The 17,365-nt window shown below is 48.0% G+C and overlaps 1 protein-coding gene and 1 long non-coding RNA gene across 2 annotated transcripts in view; one reads left to right on the top strand and one right to left on the bottom strand.

Moving 5' to 3' along the window:
* ANKRD55 (ankyrin repeat domain 55) overlaps window positions 1-17,365 on the top strand; it is an 80,490-nt gene that overhangs the window by 50,733 nt on the left and 12,392 nt on the right. The window contains exons 6-8 of the mRNA XM_066253565.1: window positions 3,370-3,498; window positions 7,771-7,955; window positions 13,557-13,724. Coding sequence (XP_066109662.1) covers window positions 3,370-3,498; window positions 7,771-7,955; window positions 13,557-13,724 — 482 coding nt within the window. The remainder of the gene's footprint in view (window positions 1-3,369; window positions 3,499-7,770; window positions 7,956-13,556; window positions 13,725-17,365) is intronic.
* Window positions 3,553-5,350, bottom strand: LOC136320373 (uncharacterized). The gene is made up of 3 exons (XR_010728324.1): window positions 5,230-5,350; window positions 4,332-4,384; window positions 3,553-3,693 (listed from the first exon to the last, which is right to left on the bottom strand). It is a non-coding gene; the product is annotated as an uncharacterized lncRNA (long non-coding RNA).

The raw sequence follows: 17,365 nt of genomic DNA, 5'->3' as shown, positions 1-17,365 counted from the left end.
AACAGAGTCCATCCAGGACCATGAGAAATCCTTTCTTCCTTTAACAGGTATTTGTTCGGCATGTACGCCGGGCAGGGCATGGCTCTAGCCCCCGGGATCCAGATGGGCAGACAGCCTACCCTCGTGAAGCTGGCAACCCAAAGACTTCAGAACTGTCCTCAATGTCTCTAATCCTGGGTGCTGGTGGCGAGTCATCATGAGGCCACTGATGGAAGCAAGTGGGACTCAACAACACTAGAACGAGGAAATCCCACGTATCAGAAAAAGAACCTGGTTCTCTTGAGCTCAGATGTTTAACCCCAGTGGGCCAACTTGAAAGGGAAAAGGACCCCCCTGAAATGCATGGAGCGCTTCTGAGTGACGAGTCAACATTCAGCTGTTGGCGCAAGAACAAGACCGACTGCTTTTAGACGAGTGTTCTTCTCCACATGGAACACCGGTCTCTTGAAATACATACCCTCAAGAACAGTGGTCCCCAACCCCCGGGCCACAGACCGGTACCAGTCCATGGGCCATTTGGTACCGGTCTGCAGAGAAAGAATAAATAACTTACATTATTTCCATTTTATTTATATTTAATTCTGAACGATATTTTCTTTTTAAAAAATGACCAGATTCCCTCTGTTACATCATCTAAGACTCACTCTTGACACTTGTCTCGGTTACATGATACATTTATCCGTCTCACCCTAAAGGCCGGTCTGTGAAAATATTTTCTGACATTAAACCAGTCCGTGGCCCAAAAAAGGTTGGGGACCACTGCTCATGAGGATCTCTGCAGGCTCAGTGCTGTGGCTGACCCTTGAAACTTGAAAGCAGACCATGACTGAGTGACAATTATGGCACTCTGGCCGAGGGGACTTCACACTGAAGGCCAGTGCCCACAGACCTCACATCCTAGATTCTGTTCCGTGCTCACTCACGGGCCTGGGGACTTCTCTGGGGCTCTGCTTCCTCTTCCAGAAACTGAGAAGTTGAGTGGCACCTGCCACTGCGGCAAACAGCCCCAAATCTTATGGGGGGCCTGGCACAGGGTAAGCTTGTTCAGGTCCTGCCAACATCAGAGGCCAGGGCTGATGAACCAGGGGCCCTGTTCCACCTGCTCAGTCGGGGCTGCAGGCTCTTCAATCTCATGGTTCCAGCGCGTTGTCCAGCCTGGTCTCCCCTGCATTCCATAGTTGGGGGAGGGAAGAGAAAGGCATGCAGGGCCCCATGGGCTTTGCGTTCTGGGCGGGCCTGAAGGGGCTTCCTTACAGTGATCATGTGGCTGTGGTCAGGGACTCAGTCTCACACCATACCTGTGTGCAGGGAGTCTGGGAAGTGTAGTCTGTGTGCCCTGGAGAAGGAGGACATAGAGTTTGGGGAGCACGTAGCAGATTTTGCCACAATACAGTCATCCCTTGCCATATCGTGGTTCACTTTTTGCGGTCTCACTGTATCGCGTATTTGTAAATTGTATATATCTAATTTTGTATTGCAGATTTTTTGCTATATTGTGGGATTTTGCAGTATATAGGTATTTTTGTATATTTATTATTTGAATTATTTTTGTGGTAAATAAGCATTTTCTAGCCTAAAAAATTGAAAAAAAATTAAATATTAATTAAAACATATTAAAAGAGTATTAAATCAAAATAAAATATGTAGCCCTGGCCGGTTGGCTCAGTGGTAGAGCATTGGCCTGGCGTGCAGAAGTCCTGGGTTCGATTCCGGGCCAGGGCACACAGGAGAAGTGCCCATTTGCTTCTCCACCCCTCCCCCTCTCCTTCCTCTCTGTCTCTCTCTTCCCCTCCCGCAGCCAAGGCTCCATTGGAGCAAAGATGGCCCGGGCACTGGGGATGGCTCCTTGGCCTCTGCCCCAGGCACTAGAGTGGCTCTGGTCGCAACAGAGCGACGCCCTGGAGGGGCAGAGCATCGCCCCCTGGTGGGCAGAGCGTCGCCCCTGGTGGGCGTGCGGGTGGATCCCGGTCGGGTGCATGCGGGAGTCTGTCTGACTGTCTCTCCCTGTTTCCAGCTTCAGAAAAATACAAAAATAAATAAATAAATAAATATGTAGAAAGTGTTTAACAGCATAGGAAGTGTTTATAAGAGTGTGGGAGAGGTTAATAACAGTATGGGAAAGGTTTATAAAAGTGTGGGGAGGGTTTATAAAGCCTTTAAAATATATAAATAATAAAATAGATGTAAGGTCGCTACTCTGCAGATTTCGCCTATCGCAGAGGGTTCTGGAACCTAATCCCCGTGGTAGACAAGGGACCACTGTACTTAATCGGGAGGCTGCTTGGAGATTGTGTAATAATACCTATAAGGACTCACAAAAGTCTCTGGATCAGTGAGGACGAACCCTGGGATAACATCATCCCTGCACCCCCAGCTAGATCCAGCTCTTCCACTCAGCATGGTGCAGATGGAGCAAAGGCCAGAGTAGTGACTCCTATCTTCACATCGTATCATCTGCAGAGAGGCATGTAAGCTTCTCAACACCTCCACACTCTCTGTCCCACTTATCGTGATCTGGAATCATTTTAGATGTATCTCATGCCATTGAGCTGTGTGGGTAAGGACAAGAGGCCGTCACAAGTTCACTTCATTATTTAATGATGCCGAACGTGTGTGACCTTCCACTCTGAATGAAACCAGGATTCACCAGACTGACTAATCCATGTCGGTTCTCCACCTGGCCAGAGTGATTTCACAATAGCGTAAATCAGATCCTGTCAACAGTCCTTCCATCGGTTAAGAATAAAATCCAAAAGCCTTATACAGGGTCGGCCCCTGTCTCCCCATCCAACCTTCCTTCACATGGCTCTCCCCTTCTCCCTCTTCATCATTCATTCATTCATTCATTCATTCATTCATTCATTCACCAACTGTAGTAACGGGGGATCCAGCAGTAAAACAGACAGTGCACTGCCCTTGTGGTGGAGGTGACATCCTAGCATGCCTCCTGTCACAGGGACCAGCCTCTTCCCCCAGACCAGCTCCCCAAGGTCATGTCACAGTCACTGCCCCAGGGTTGCTCCTTTATGGCGCTATGTGTGCGTTCTTTCTAGCAGATGGCACCCAAAAAAATCCTCTGGCTCGTTTGTGTGCGTTTATTGTCCATCTTCCCCTCCCACAGTACAGTTCCCATGGGGACAAGGACCTTGTGTATCTTATTCCCTGTAGTGTCTTCAACACCTATGTGCCTGGCACAAAGGAGGAGCTCAACAAGTACGTGCTGAATAAATGACTTAAGGAATGCCTGAACTGACAGGGCAGCAACTGGCGCTACTGGTGGTGGCCCGCTGTCCTGGGGAAAGTGTGGATTCCACCGCCCTCACCAGGAGGCTGTGCTCATCTCTGCCCTCTCTGACTTTGGTTTTATAGGGAATGACACCCCTCCACTGGGCAGCTTTCCACAACCAACCTCAGCACACCCACATACTGCTGAAGAAGGGGGCCGATCCCACCCTTGTGGATAAGGACTTTAAGACGGCTCTGCACTGGGCGGTCCAGGTAGGACTCTTGTTAATGATGCTCTGAGTACATCAGACCTGGGAGGCGGGGTGCTCGAAGGTACGGCCCTGACTCTGGTGTGGAGTTTCCATGTTTGAAAAAGGAAGAGTCCCCTCCCCTCCATTTGTATCCAGGGTACAGGAGCAGATCTGTCATTTTAAAGGGTTTGGATACATCAATTGTTGAGAGGAAACCCTGCCAAGAGAAAGGGGGGGAGTTATAGACAATCGGTTAGTACCTGCCTCGGCTTCCCACACACACACTCACACACTCACACACTCACACACTCACATACACACACACAGACAGCCATACACACGCACACACAATCAGTCACTCACACATGCACACACACACAAAACACAGTCACACATACTTAACCCTTTGAGTAGTATGAAAGTTCATGTACATCCTTGGGCCTCCTGACCATCCAGAGTACAGCCGTACATGTGTAAGGCAACATTAAAAAAAGGCAATGTATGTTCTTCTTGTTTCAATAAATTGGTTATTAAACAAACATGATTTTAAGTTAATAAAACTATAACTGAAACTCATTTCATTTATTGAAAAAATACTCACTCCCAGAGGGTCAGCAAGCATGAAAAAAACTCACTACTCAAAGGGTTAAACACAGCTACACACATATATACACAGTCATACACTTACAGACACTTTCATACATACCGCCACATACACATAAAACAGGCACATCCTTACATATATTTCTCACACTCACACACACACACACACACTCACACCCTCTTGCTCTCTACCTCAGCTTTTGACACGGGCTCACAAGTATAATACAATAGGATAAGCCTTCAAAGATTTACCAAGAAAGCCTCTTCTAAGTCTTTAGGCCACGACTCTTTACTTCCTCCCCAACCTGCAAAGCAGAGGAATCCCAGGTGACCCTGAATTCTGTGCTGACGATCATGGCTCCAACATCGCTACATCAAAAGGGAGTCTACACAACCCAAAACATCAGAGTAGGCCCCAGAAGTCCACAGGCCAGAAAAAAGTGGAAGAAGGACAACAGCTGACGCTTACTGAATGGTTACCTATGTATGGGTTACCCATCCCGTCCCATCGAGGATGGTGACCCTGTGTGCCCCTCAGCAGGCCTGCCCCCCACTCTGTCTCTTGATGACTCACATGGACACCCCTGTTTACTTCCCTCAGCCAGAAAGGGCACCTGTGCCAAGTGGCTGCAGGATGCTGGCCAGAGCAGAGTCTGCCCACATGGGCACCTGCTACTTTCAGGGCCGACATAAGTGCCTGAGGTCAGGAGGAAATGGCAGTGATTTGGAAACTGCTCTGTTTTTGTCCCTCTGACCACGGCTGCTGTTACTCTGTACCCAGCCAGCCCAGGGCAGGGCTGTGTGGTGGGAAGGCTGGCTTTGTCCCCTCAACCTGCTCATAGCACGTTCAGTGTCTAGTTGCCGGCCCTGCCCCCCCACAGGCTGGTCCCTGCCCCTTAGGGCCCAGTCCCCTGGCTAGGCCAGGGTCACCACCATAACAGTGGCCCCAGCGGCAGCTTGGCTGGGCATTCAGGAGGTGTCCCATGGATGACAGCTGTGAGCTGAGGTCAGCGTGACACCACAATCAGGCATTCCCTCTGTGTTCACTCCACCTGCTGCTGTCTGGGGCGGGCTCACGTATGGGCACGCTGAACAGCCCTCCCCGGGCACTCGGACCCGTGTGCATCCACGTCCCCCTTCCCGCACCCACCTCCAGTTTAGAGCGGCTGTCCTAGACTTGGCCAGGCCTGGCTGTGGGTGACCAGCAGACCCTACTGCAGGCACACCTGCTGAGTTGGGCTCTTCGGGGGTGGGAACCCCTGTTCTTATCCTTAAAGAGGCTGTTTGGCAAAACCAGGAAAAAAAATACAATGTACTCAACTCAGAAAATCTGAATCTGCCTTCACCGACCTGGCTCTGTCTGAGCAAAGTCAGCAACCCTGCTTGCTGACCTCTCAGGGTGTCTTTGGCGTGCGACTGACACGGTGTGTGTGACAGCAAAAGTGTCGTTGGAAAAGATGGCCATTCTTATCATGGCCCTTGATTTCCTCCACTGCAGCCTAGGTATCACACTCATACCTTTGTATTTGTTCTCTCTGCTGAATAGTGAGGCTTTTAAGCAAATGCACTGACTTCAGTCCTGTCGGCCCATTAGACTCGGTTGGAGAGCTTTTAAGCAATACTGAAACCTAGGCCCCACACCCTTAGAGTTTCTGTCCGTTGTTCAGGGGTGGAGCCCAGGCACCCATACGCTTTAAAGCTCCCCCTATCCCCAGGAGACGGGATGTGCAGCTGGAGTTGCAAACCACGATGAGACATGAATTTGTATCAGCGGGCGCTGAAGCCATGTCTAGTCCTGCCCGAGGTATTTGCATGTTGGCCATGAGTGTGTGGAAGCATAAGGCCTCCCTCTCTTACGTCCTCAACCCCTTAGCAAATGTATTTCTTAAGCTCCCCCTATACACCCGGCATTGGGAGGTAAAATGATGAGCAGGACAGATCCCTAGCAGAAACCCTACTGTTGTGTGGATTATTGTGTGGGGGGCTGTGTGCATTTTTGGCCTACATTTTCCTGAGTAAGGAGTCCACACTGCTTCCCTGCTCCTCACTGTGAATCCATGACTACCCCCTAAAGGTCATAGGCAAAGGCTTTGTCTGGAGAGTTCAGGACAAGAGGCATTTTGGAGGAAAGGGTCAGAGGTGAGAGTATGGAAGGAAAACAGCTGTGTTAGGCTTGCTCACTTGCTTTCTGGTTGTGAGCACTTTGTATGATTAGTGCATGAGCACATGGCAGAAAGCTGTGTGTGTGTGTGTGTGTGTGTGTGTGTGTGTGTGTGTGTGTGCGCGCGCCTATATAAGGCTATGGGTACTTTCCCCCTGGGAGGTTTTCCTGATCGCTTGCCCATCATCCTGAGGGGCAGTTTTCATGATTGCTCGCCTGCCAGTTGCAAGAATCCAATAAAGGGAAATGACCCAATACCTTTCAGCTCCACCGTTCTCCTGTGGTCTGCCCAAATCCAGTGCGAACCTGCCTGGCCTCAACCACCCGCATCACAGAGAGTCTTCACTTGTCAGGAGGAGCTGTGACACTCCAGCTCCCGAGGGCTCTGTTCTTTCCATCCGGGCTGACACACAGGAAGAGCATTGCAGGGTGGGGCCATTTTGCCCTTTGAGTTACCTTGGCAACCTGCATTCCTTTGCTCTTCCATGGGATTGGAAACAAAATCAGTCCATTGAGCTGATACTCCTTCTGCTTCTGTTTTCCTTCTTAAATGGCCAGTGTTTTTAAAGGGGGTTTGCCAGGACTGGGAAGGAAAGTGTCGATTGTTTTAGATGTAGTTTAGTCCCCAGAAAAATACGCTTAAGTAACATCAGGTGAAAAATATCTTAGAAAAGCTGATGAAGCTGGCACAAAGCTTAGGTGTGCTCCATGTAGCCACAGAACTTGACCCAGGTTGTTTCAGAATCCTTGTTAGACGAAGGAAGGATGGAGGACAGAGAGGGTGTGAGAGAAAGGGGGGAGGAAGGGAAGAAACACACTGTGGCAGGGACTGCTCCATGGGCTTGCGGCCATAGCATCCATAGCAGGCCTCAAGGGAGCCCTGGGCTCGGGCTGTGATGCTCTGTGGTCACCATCTGGAAATCTTAATTACACTCACGGCTTTGAACGTGTGTCTTGTAAGTGAAGTCTGATTGGACAAGGCAGCCTTGGCACACACAGTCCTGCCTCTCTGTGGGAGACTGGGGGGTCGGGAACCACCAGGAGCCGAGTTGCAAGATGGGGCAGGCCCCTCGGAGTGTCTGTGCTTGTGGTGAGAATCCCCAGTCTGAGGGAGCCCCCAGTCAGTACTCATCATGGTCATTTGGTGAACGTGGATGTTAAACTCTGCTGGCTCCCCAGTGGTCAACCTCTCGAACCCAGAGGGGAAACAAGACGAGTAGTTTTAACGAGCAAGGTGCTGTCTTGGTGGCCCAAGCACCCCTCTGGTTCTGGTGTCCGTCATTTACATCTGTGTCTAATGTAAGTCTTCCTTGGGTTCCTAATAACAGAGGACAGCGTAGCTCTTACGGGAGATAATCATCTCTGCAGTGACTTGAGACGAGAGGAAACGCATTGGCGGTTTGATAGAATGTATTTTCTTTTTTCCCTTTTTTGGAATTGTTTTGCTTGGTGTTTTCACCTGCACATGCGCGAACAGGGAGGAACGCCGGGTTGTCCGAAACAAACTCTCTCTCCGGCTCTCTTTTCCAGAGTGGAAACAGAGCCCTGTGCTCCATCATTCTGAGCCATCACCAGGGTCCGTCCATCATCAATCACGACGACGAGAGTGGGAAGACGTGTGTGCACATGGCCGCCGCCGCAGGCTTCAGTGACATCATCGCCGAGCTGGCCAAAGTCCCCGAGTGTAACCTGCAGGCTCTGGATGCAGACGACAGGTATCCATAGTAACTCAGAAAGTGTTGGGAACAGCGCACTCACCTTCTCCAAATGTTCATCTCAACAGAAAGCACATGAATAAGGAGTTACCCTGGTAGGACTTGGCCTTTATTGCCAGTAATGCTGGTGACCATGCACGCTGCTCTATTTTAGTCAGGGCAGGGAAAAGTCATTGTTATGAAGAGATACACTGAGACTGCCCGGTGTTGTCAGAGTTTCCACTTTTTGGCTAAACGTCCCTGGTATTCTCAGAAGGCTCTCTCTACCAGCTTCCTGCTGTAGGAACTTTTTGTTCTTAATGGTGTTTCTTCACTCCTGAATTATGTCATAAAGTCAACAAGTTTTGTTGTCCCTACAAGCGCACCCAAGAGGCTCTGTAGTCAGAATGAGATGAGAACTTATTAGTGTTTGCTTGGTTTTTAAAAAATTTTAATCATTAAAGAGGTGTTGGCACAGAAAAGGAGGCGGGATCCTGGGAAGTGAAGAGACTCAGCTCAGGGGCAAGTAGCACCTCCGTGGGGACTCCTACCTGTGTCTCCCAGATGAAGCGCTTCCCCCACCCCGTGTGCTTCACCCACAGCCGACCACCAGAGCTGCTCCATCACAACACGTAGCTAACTAACCCTTGTTTAGGTCAGGACTTGAAGTGCATGGAAATCAAATAATGTAACAGAAAATAAGACTAAAAGGAAGTCTAAGGTTTGTATATTGTGTGGGTTTGTTTTTTTTACCCTCTTTCTCTGAAGGGTGAAATTAGCCACTTACTCATCCTGATTTCAGAGACCACAAACGACTCCCTGATACCTGAAATGCTTGTGGGGGTGGGGGTGCTGGGTTGCACATGAGTCTCAGAGGTGTTGATTGGTCGTGGACAGGCTGACTTTGACTAACATGAAAGTCTGCTCAGGGGAAGCTAGACATTTCCTAAGAAAGGTGTCGATCCTGAGCAGCTGAGAAGGGGTAAGGATTCTGGTCATAGGGGGAGAAAAGTGAAAGAAACTCATTGGAATGGGAGGCTGGAGGAAAGTCTGCTTACTTCAAATACTCCTAGAACCACCTCCGAATGGAACATTTCCCATTTTGTACCATCATACACGAAGCAAAGAGACTCCCGTTCCCTGGGGCCTCAGGGGAGAAAGGGAAACCGAGGGAAGAAAACAGTGCGGAAGGTGGGGTGCTGGGCAAGTTCAAGGTGAAGGGAAGTCTCCAGGAGCCCCTCCTTCCTGCTCTGGAGCCCGATGGCTGCCCAGCTCACACGCACGGGCTGCCGCTGGCCTGTTTCGTGTCCCGTTTTCTGCATCAGGTAGCTGCACCGTCACGATGAAGCTGTAAGCTTATGTTCAGAGGAGAACTGTTCAGAATCTCATTAGGTATTAGTGTTTTCAGCCATTGTGGTAATTGTGACTTCCCTTTCCTCTTTCTTAGTGGAGGGAAAAGTTTTGTGAAAAGGGAAGATAAATAAGGTGGTGATTTAAAGAGAGAGAGAGAGAGTGAGAAGGAAGGAAGGGGAGAGGAGGGGAGAAGAAGGGGGAGGGGAGGGAGAGAGGGAGGGAGAAGGTGTGGGGGGAGGGTGGGAGGAGGGAAGGAAGGAAGGAAGGAAGGAAGAAAGGAAGGAAGGAAGGAAGAAGGGAAGGAAGGAAGGAGAAAACTATAGGGAAACCTGTCCTCCTAGGTATTAAAATACTATACATCATATATCTACGATATGTAAACATGGCAGTACTAGCCTAAGATCATTGGCACTGCACGTACACCCCAGTAATAGCTGGTATAGATTAAATGTCCCACGTTGCATCAGTCTGTAAGGTCACACTTTCCTTTGATACCCAACTGATTTATCTTCAGGGAGGATCGTCTTTTATGCAATTCTCCCTACACATTTCTGGGATTCTCTGGGGAATGTTTCCATGTCCTGTAAATCATTCCTTGGCCCCCGATCCCTTGACCAATACTGTGGTCTTATATGCATCATCACCGCTCACCACCTCCTCACTGGGGCTCATCTCAACACATTTCTTCTGAATCGCAGGCCCCCACTGTCCACACCTCACTGTGAGAGCCGAGGCCAGTCACTGTGACAGGATGTTGCCTAAGTTAGAGTTCCTCTAGGGCGCGAGGCTTAGAGATAAGAAAGGAACAAAAGGATAGATAACCTGACCTTGGATAAGACAGATCACCCACAAGGACCCTGTACTAAGAAACATTGTCTGTAGGTTCCCTTCAGTCCTCCACAAAACCAATTTAAGTTTCCCCCTGTCTGTTTATCTGGACTGCTTCTTCTGCATTGCTGGTCAAAAGCAGAGGTAGTCAACCTTTTTATACCCACCACCCACTTTTGTATCTCTGTTAGTAGTAAAATTTTTAACTGCCCACCAGTTTCACAGTAACATTGATTTATAAAGTACAGAAGTAACTTTACTTTATAACATTTATAAAGCAGAGTTGCAGCAAGTTAAAGCATATAGTAATAATTACTTACCAAGTACTTTATGTCAGGTTTTCGCTAAGTTTGGCAGAATAAATCTCTATAAAACAACTTACTATAGTTAAATCTATCTTTTTATTTAGACCTTGGTTGCTCTGCTACCGCCCACCATGAAAGCTAGAATGCCACTAGTGGTAGGGACCAGGTTGACTACCACTGGTCAAAAGGATGAAAACAATTGGTCTCAGCCGTTCTCATAAAGGAGTATTTCATCAGTGCTCCAAAGTAAACTATTATGTTAGTGCACCTGAATTGATTAATGTCCAACCCTGCAAGTGAACTTATTGCAACATAGTCTCTAAACAGTAGAGTGTATTCTAAGTGGTGTCTCATCTAACTGGTGTCCCAGATATTGCCTGTAGACCTCTCTCATGTAGAATGGGATAAAGCCTATCTGCCACATACTGTATTCAAATTAACAGTGTGATTGATCAGTATATTAAAAAAATATATGGTCCTTTAAAGTGTTCTCAAATTGCTGCCCATAGCATAATAGGAGGAAAGGGATGTTTGATTGACAGAGAACATAATCTACACAGAGGAACTTTGGATGCTGTAAACATAGCAACTCTACAAATAATGCGGCCCGAGCTTCTTCACGGAAGGGAGCCCCCACTGACCCTGCTCCATCCATCCCCGGCTGCCTCTGTGTCTAAGAGACCACTGGGCTCGCAGGACAAGGGCAACCCCAGCGCAAGGCCAAGGACAGGCCTCCCATTCCCTCCTTGTCTTCTCCGGGATGGGTCCTTCCCAGAGTGACTGATAGGAAGACTAGCCATTCTTTTCGCCAGAAACCCCATCTATAGGAAGGTCCTCATCCCTATGCTCCCCTTAACCTCCTAGGGTCCCAAGGCCTTGATAGCCACACAGATATCCCCGCCCCTACTTCCCAGCAGCTCAGCCAAGGAAGCCGGGTTCTGGTCCCCTTTGCTCTCGGGTTCCACAGTCCTTTCTGCTCTCCCCCCCCCCACCTTGACCGCTGAAGGGGGCTCTTTCTGTTGCTGGGGACTGCTTTGCCCCAGATCTGCTTTCAGCTCTGGGCTTGGCTCTGGAAACAGAAAGACACTGTTTCTCTTATCTCTCCTGCTTCCTCCTTCCCTGAGGCTGAGCACAAAGTCAAGCATCATCTTAAATGAGGGAAAAAAGAGGAAGAGTAGAAACAGACTTACAAGGTCAAGATCTGAAATACGATCGGACCACATTAGTCACGGTGCAGAGACACTCAGCTTTGTCGCTGGAAAACCAGTCAGATCGGCTCCCCCCCTCACCCCACATACCAACATGCACCTACAGACACATGCACACTTTGTTGATTTTAATCCAGATAAATATAGAAGAAGCGACTGATTTGTTTAAATTCACATTTAATAAAATTGACTTTTTGTTGTTGGTGGTAACGGTTTACAGTTATAGGACTGTTAGCCGCCTGTGCATGGATTCATGTAACCACCACAAACGAGATTCAGAACAGTTCCATCCATTCCAACTTCAACTCTGGCTGTCCTTTCATTAGCCCTCTCCCGACTCTGAAGCCAACGGATGGCTTCTCTTCTCTCTAGAACGCCATGGACTTGGAAGCAGGCAGCAGGCAATTTGCTGAGGTTGACATATTTCACTGGGCAGACTGCCTTTGAGATTCGTCTGTGTCCATCCCCATAGCCGTAGGCCGTTCTTCTTTATCACTGAGTTTTATTCCATCGCGCGGATGCACTGCAGTCTGTGGAGACATTCGGCTGTTGAAGGACGTTGGGTTGTTTCCACGTTGGAGCCATTCTGAATAATGCTGCTATCAACAGCCATTCACGTGCCGCTGTTTGTGTGCCCCTACATTTCCTTGTCTCTACCTTAAGTGCTACCTGGAAGTGAGACCGCTCGCTCCCTGTGGTCAGTCTCTGTTCAACTGCGGGAGGAGCGGACTCTCATCCAGAGCGACTTTACCACTTTGCATTCCCACCAGCAACGTGTCAGAGAGCCAGCACCGGTGTTGCCAGGCTTCTTTGTTTATTTGTTTCTTTTTTTTTTTTTAATTTTGGCCATTCTAAGAGTTATTTGAACGTTCATTGAACGCCTTTTTGTGCACTTCCTTAACCATTTGTATGTCTTCTTTGGTGATATGTTTGTTCTGACCTTTGGCTAATTTTTAAAACGATTCTGTGTGTTCTCTTATTCAGTTTTGAATGATTTTTATATATCCTGAATCTAAACCCTCCGTTGGATGTGCACTTCGCAAAGATTTTCTCCAAAGTCTCTGGCTTTTTCTTTTCTTTTTTTCATTTTATTAAGAAAATACTGGTTTTTCATCTTAATAAAGGTTTAAATACTGGTGAGTATTTATTTTCCTTCTGGCTGATGAAGAGCTTTCTGAGCATAAAATCATAAAAGAAACAAAAGAAATGAAGAGGTATTTATATATGTGCGTGTTTTTTTTTAATTTTATGGAAAATCACTAACAACTAACAAGTCAAGTAACAAAGTAGAGGAAATATTTGCATAAGCATATCCTATGAAAGATTAATGCATTTAATATGTATAAAGCCCAGATAAATTGGTAAGAAAGACAAACACTCCAACAGAACAAGGGGCGAAGGGCATTGAGTAATTTCAATGAAGAAACTCAGGGGGCATGTAAACATACATTTCCAAAGTTCTACCTCTCCATTAGTTAAATAAATACAAAATAGAATAATAGTGAAGTACCATTTTGCCAGTTTGCCTACCCACCTGCAAAGAGCTTTTAAGATGGGAACAGCACTCACTCGTGGAAGGAACTGGGGACCCCGATGGTAAAAGGGTGTGCCATCGGAAGGCAGTTTGGTATGAAGTATAAAGGGCCTTAAGATTGGTCAGACTCTGTACCCACTGCTTCCTCTTCTAGGAAATTCTTCAGAAAGGCCAGAGAAGGTGGAAGGCCAGGGAGCCCTTAGGTCAGAGGAAAGGCCCACACACACACATCCACCATCGCCCTGAGGCCCCTTGGACACACATTGTTCCCACACTAAATAGCAACACGTTTCTCCTGCCCACCTGGCCTGAGGCAGGAGCTGTGCGGGCTGGTCATCCCGTCCACTCATGTGCTCAAACGCCTGTGTTGTTCCCTCCCGCGTGAACCCCCCAGGACGCCTCTGCACTGGGCGGCTGCTGCAGGGAAGGCAGACTGTGTACAGTCGCTGCTGGACCTGGGCGTGGACAGCCACCTGCAAGACATCAACGAGAGCACGCCCCTGGCCTACGCTATGCACTGCGGCCACGCAGCATGCGTGCACCTCCTCTCCCAGCGGAGCAGGTGAGCGCAGCAGGGGGGCTCTGATGTTTGTCTTCCTTCCCAATGTTGATCAGGTTGGAGGAGATTTTCTCAATCGCCAGTGTTGCAAAACCAGCAAGGGCTTGGTGATCGTGTTTGCCATTTATCTAAAGACAGTGATGTGTCCCCAGCTCTGTGGAGCGGAATGGTAGCTATAAGCCTGAACTCTCTCGCTGGGTGCTCAATGGACCTCCGTCTCCTTTTTACCTTTCCCTTCTTTCCTCATCCCTTAGGCCAGGGGTCCCCAAACTTTTTACACAGGGGGCCAGTTCACTGTCCCTCAGACCGTTGGAGGGCCGGACTATAAAAAACTATGAACAAATCCCTATGCACACTGCACATATCTTATTTTAAAGTAAAAAAACAAAACGGGAACCAATACAATATTTAAAATAAAGAACAAGTAAATTTAAATCAACAAACTGACCAGTTTTTCAATGGGAACTATGGGTTTGCTTTTGGCTAATGAGATGGTCAATGTGCTCCTCTCAATGACCACCAATGAAAGAGGTGCTTCTTCCAGAAATGCGGCAGGGGCCGGATAAATGGCCTTAGGGGGCCGCATGCGGGCCGTAGTTTGGGGACCCCTGCTTTTGGCTATGTCCTCTTCTTCTTTTTGCCAGTTCTCAAACTATTTATTCCTAGGAAACTTGACACTCTCAAAAATTAGGAAGGACCCCCCCCCAAGGGCTTTTATTTATGTGAGTCGCATCTATTGATATTTGTGGCATTAAAAATTAAAACTGAGAAATGTTTAGTACACTATTTAGTTGTTCATTTATTATTATTTCTGTAGTCACGAGAAGAGGGAGGTAGAGAGACAGACACCTGCATGTGCCCCAACTGGGATCCACCTGGCAAGCCCACTAGAGGGCGATGCTCTGCCCATCTGGGGTGTCACTCTGTTGCTCAGCAACCGAGCTCTTCTTAGTGCTTGAGGCAGAGGCCATGGAGCCATCCTCAGTACCTGGGGCCAACTCGCTCCAATCGAGCCATGGCTGCAGGAGGGGAAAAGAGAGAGAGAAGCAAGAGGGGGGAAGGGAGAGAAGAAGATGGTCACTTCTCCTGTGTGCCCTGACTGGGAATTAAACCTGGGACAGCCACATGCCAGGCCAATGCTCTATCACTGAGTCAACCGGCCAGGTCCTAGTTCACTGAAACTAATGATAAACCCTTCATATTTACATGTTAACATACACACCATACTTTTAGTTGAAATAACTCATTATTTAAAACAAAACATCAACAACAAAAATAGCATCATGAGAAGAGCATCACTGTTCAACATCAGTTTGCACATCTCTCTAATGCCGTGACAGAAGATTGGGGCAGACAGCTGGATGACCCCCGCTTCTGCACTCAGTTTGCTGCACTTGGTGTTTTGATGAAAGTGTGTGAAAACAGTCTGGTCTCACGTAAACATGTGGCTGGACAAGGAACTATTCCATGAGCCGTTTCAGTTCATTATGGATACTTTCATTTTATACCGGATCTCGGCAGCCCCTCCCTAAAGGTTCGCTGCGACGTGGACTCCGCCACCCCATCCATGTACTTTTCTACTCAGCTGCATTCAAATCTATATTTGTCCACACCCACAGTTTTATAACATCTGGTTTGGGTCCTTTGGAAAATTCTGATTCCCTTAGTTATGAATGTCTTCCAGGTGACACAGTTCATTATACAAGATCAAAAAGTCTCATCTGTTAATATCACCACTGATCTTTGTCAGAGAAGACTTCATGAGTCCGGAAGCTGCCAAGTGTATGGCGGCATGTGTTTCATGTTTTTCGAAATTCAGATTTTATGCTGGAAAGATAGACTTTGGTCATCACCAACAATTACTGTCGGCTCTTTCCCTTGAAACAACAGGCTCTCTTCGTTCGTTTTTGAGAAAATTTCTGCAGCCGTCCCACTCTGAATAACCACTGTTCATAAGTCAGAGAAACGGTGTCCCATGAAAAAGTGCCTAGTTCAGCTGACCACAACCATCCCACTTCAGTGGACAGTGGAATTTCTTATGGGTACTTTCTATCTTGTCAAAAGATGTCTATGCAAAGATCAATATCTAATAAAAGGGATCCCCTGTACTGGACATTACTATGTCCCATGACGATTTCTGCAATGCTAGTCCATTGATGCTATTGTCTTGATTTGTGCCGAGTAGCCCATAGTTCCATCCTCCGTCTCTGTTGCACCCATGGTGCAGAAAGCCACGCAGTGGAAAAGACAAGTCATATCTTGGTATCATTGTGAATATCGTTTTAACCCCATGAAACCCCTTAAGGACTGTCAGGGCCCCCCAACCCTCGGGTTCGGTGGCCCACGCTTTGAGACACGCTGTCCTAAATCACAACCTTAACAGGAAAAGACGGTGATGGTCAGAGCTGCTGGTGTGGCATTAATAAGCGCAGGGACATAGCCCATATATGAACACTTGAAAATAATATTAGATACCCCCTGGGGTTCTTCCTGGTAGTGTCAGGCGTCCAGAAGTGGTTGTTCCACTTTTCGAAAAGCCTGTTGGACAGGAAAAGAGGGAAGACAAGAATAAATACACCCGTGGGAATAAAGGCTCAAGTATGCTGTGTGACCTGTAGAAAGAACGGTCCTTAGATGCAGCCCGCCAGAGTGCTAACATTTTTCAAATTTCAGAGGATGCTGTCTCATTCTGAGGAGCCAGCCCTGTGAGGCTGGCATTCGGGGATGGCACGTGGGTCCAGTTTCATCACGAACTAGCACCACAGAAGATCGTCAGGGCAGTTGTGGCCTCAAAGGAGAAGAACGGAATTTTCTGAGGAGCAGAAGCAGAACGCTGCCCTGGGAAAATCCTCCACATGCAGAGTCCCCGAACATGGCTGGCCTTCCTTCCCTTGGAGTCGGCGGCCCATCAGGGCTGCTCACGTCCTCTGCTGTGGCCGAAACCCTGACTGAAGTGGCTCTCCTTGGTTTGTTTCAGTTGGTACATCTTTAAAAAGTATACATTTTTCAACAGGAAATGTAGTAAAGACTGAAAGGGAACAAAGAACATACAAAACGGCTCATGATAATGGGGGGCTTCCTGCGGTGGGCCATGTCAGAGCTCTGTCCACGGCCCCCATGCCGACACCTCCACCCGCCCTGAACTGTTGGGCTGTTTCCAGCTTCATTTACCCTTTGGGGAAAACGGATCATCTGGGGTAAATTTGAAACCACAGCTCCCAAGGGAGCGAGGGGAAAGTAACTAAAACACGTCCTCGTGGGGAGAGAACTGACCAAGTCCCAGAAGCACACCTATCTAGGACGGTAATTATCCACCTTATTCATCTCATGTCACACATAAACTAATTACTGAAATTCTGCAGCACACCAAAAAAATGTCTTATATTTTTTGCCAACCTGACCCAGAGAAAAGGGGTATGACTTTGATTCATTCACACCGGACGGCTATTGTTGGTTAGCCATCATCATTTTTATTATTATTATTATTATTATTATTATTATTTGACAAATCTAAGAGGAAAGAGGCCAGTGTCCCTGACTAACAAGTCAGGGGCTACACGTTTTAAAATTTTCTCTCCGCACACCGGTTGAGAATGGGTGATCTAGAAGGGCGGGGGGTGGGGGTTCTGGCATACAGCCTCAGA

Source organism: Saccopteryx bilineata, chromosome 1, assembly GCF_036850765.1.
Source record: "Saccopteryx bilineata isolate mSacBil1 chromosome 1, mSacBil1_pri_phased_curated, whole genome shotgun sequence".
NCBI lineage: Eukaryota > Metazoa > Chordata > Mammalia > Chiroptera > Emballonuridae > Saccopteryx > Saccopteryx bilineata.
This window is presented reverse-complemented; position numbering and strand designations above follow the sequence as displayed.